Genomic DNA, 793 nt, shown 5'->3' with positions numbered 1-793 from the left:
ACCCCCCCCCCCCCCCAACCCTTCAACCAAGGTCATCTTCAAGCTAGACTGAGGATTGGGGGAGGAGCTGACAGTTCTGCCTCCCATGGATCTGGGTGCAAAGGTTCTTCCCACAAGCTGTGGCAGTTGGCAGCATGGCTCACCCAAACACTACTAGGCCCTGCCTCCCTTCCCCCCTTCAACACTGTCACCTTCCTTAGGGGAAGCCTTCCAACCCCCAACTAAGGGCCTAAGCAGTCCAGCCATTCCTGACACCCAAACAGACCTGGAGGAGGTGGACGGGGGAATGAATCAGGAGCCTGGGGGAGGGGTGTGTGTCCGGCTTGGGGAGGCCTCCCTCTTCCTCCCCGGTGCCCCAACCCGTCCACATCCCGCACAGAGGGCACTTACAGGCCTCGGGGACCGGAGAGGACCTCGTCCTGGAGGTCCCTTCCCCGGCCAAACGGTGCCCTCAACCAGCAGCGGCGGCATGTTCTGGGCGGCCGGTCCGGGTGGAAGGTGGCGGGCTGTGGGGGGGTCGCGGGGGAGCGAGGCCTACTCCAAGTAACCATCGAACACGTCGAGCTCCGAGTCGGCATCGTAGAGGCCCAAGCCCGGGTCGGAGAGCACGCCGAGGTCCACGAGCGCCTGGTCCATGTCCTCGGGCAGGAAGACGAGGCCCACGTTGAGGACGATGTACTCCATGAGGAAGGCGTAGTATAGGATCAGCACATTGACGAAGAAGAGGCCCACGTAGAACATAGAGGGCAGCAGCGGCGGGGGCACGTAGGGGCCCAGGGGGCCCAGCACGTCC

General features: G+C 63.9%; 1 protein-coding gene across 1 annotated transcript; it reads right to left on the bottom strand.

Annotated features, from left to right (window-relative positions):
• Positions 1–534: 534 nt before the first annotated feature.
• Positions 535–792, bottom strand: DEXI (Dexi homolog (mouse); the record flags this gene model as incomplete). Its single annotated transcript, XM_006776306.1, has 1 exon — positions 535–792. A coding segment is annotated over one exon (258 nt), but the record flags the coding sequence as incomplete, so codon positions are not given.
• Between the last annotated feature and the right edge of the window lies 1 nt (position 793).

This window comes from Myotis davidii, unplaced genomic scaffold (assembly GCF_000327345.1).
Source record: "Myotis davidii unplaced genomic scaffold, ASM32734v1 scaffold209, whole genome shotgun sequence".
NCBI lineage: Eukaryota > Metazoa > Chordata > Mammalia > Chiroptera > Vespertilionidae > Myotis > Myotis davidii.
Note: the sequence above shows the minus strand (reverse complement) of the source record. Positions and strands in the feature narration are given on the sequence as shown.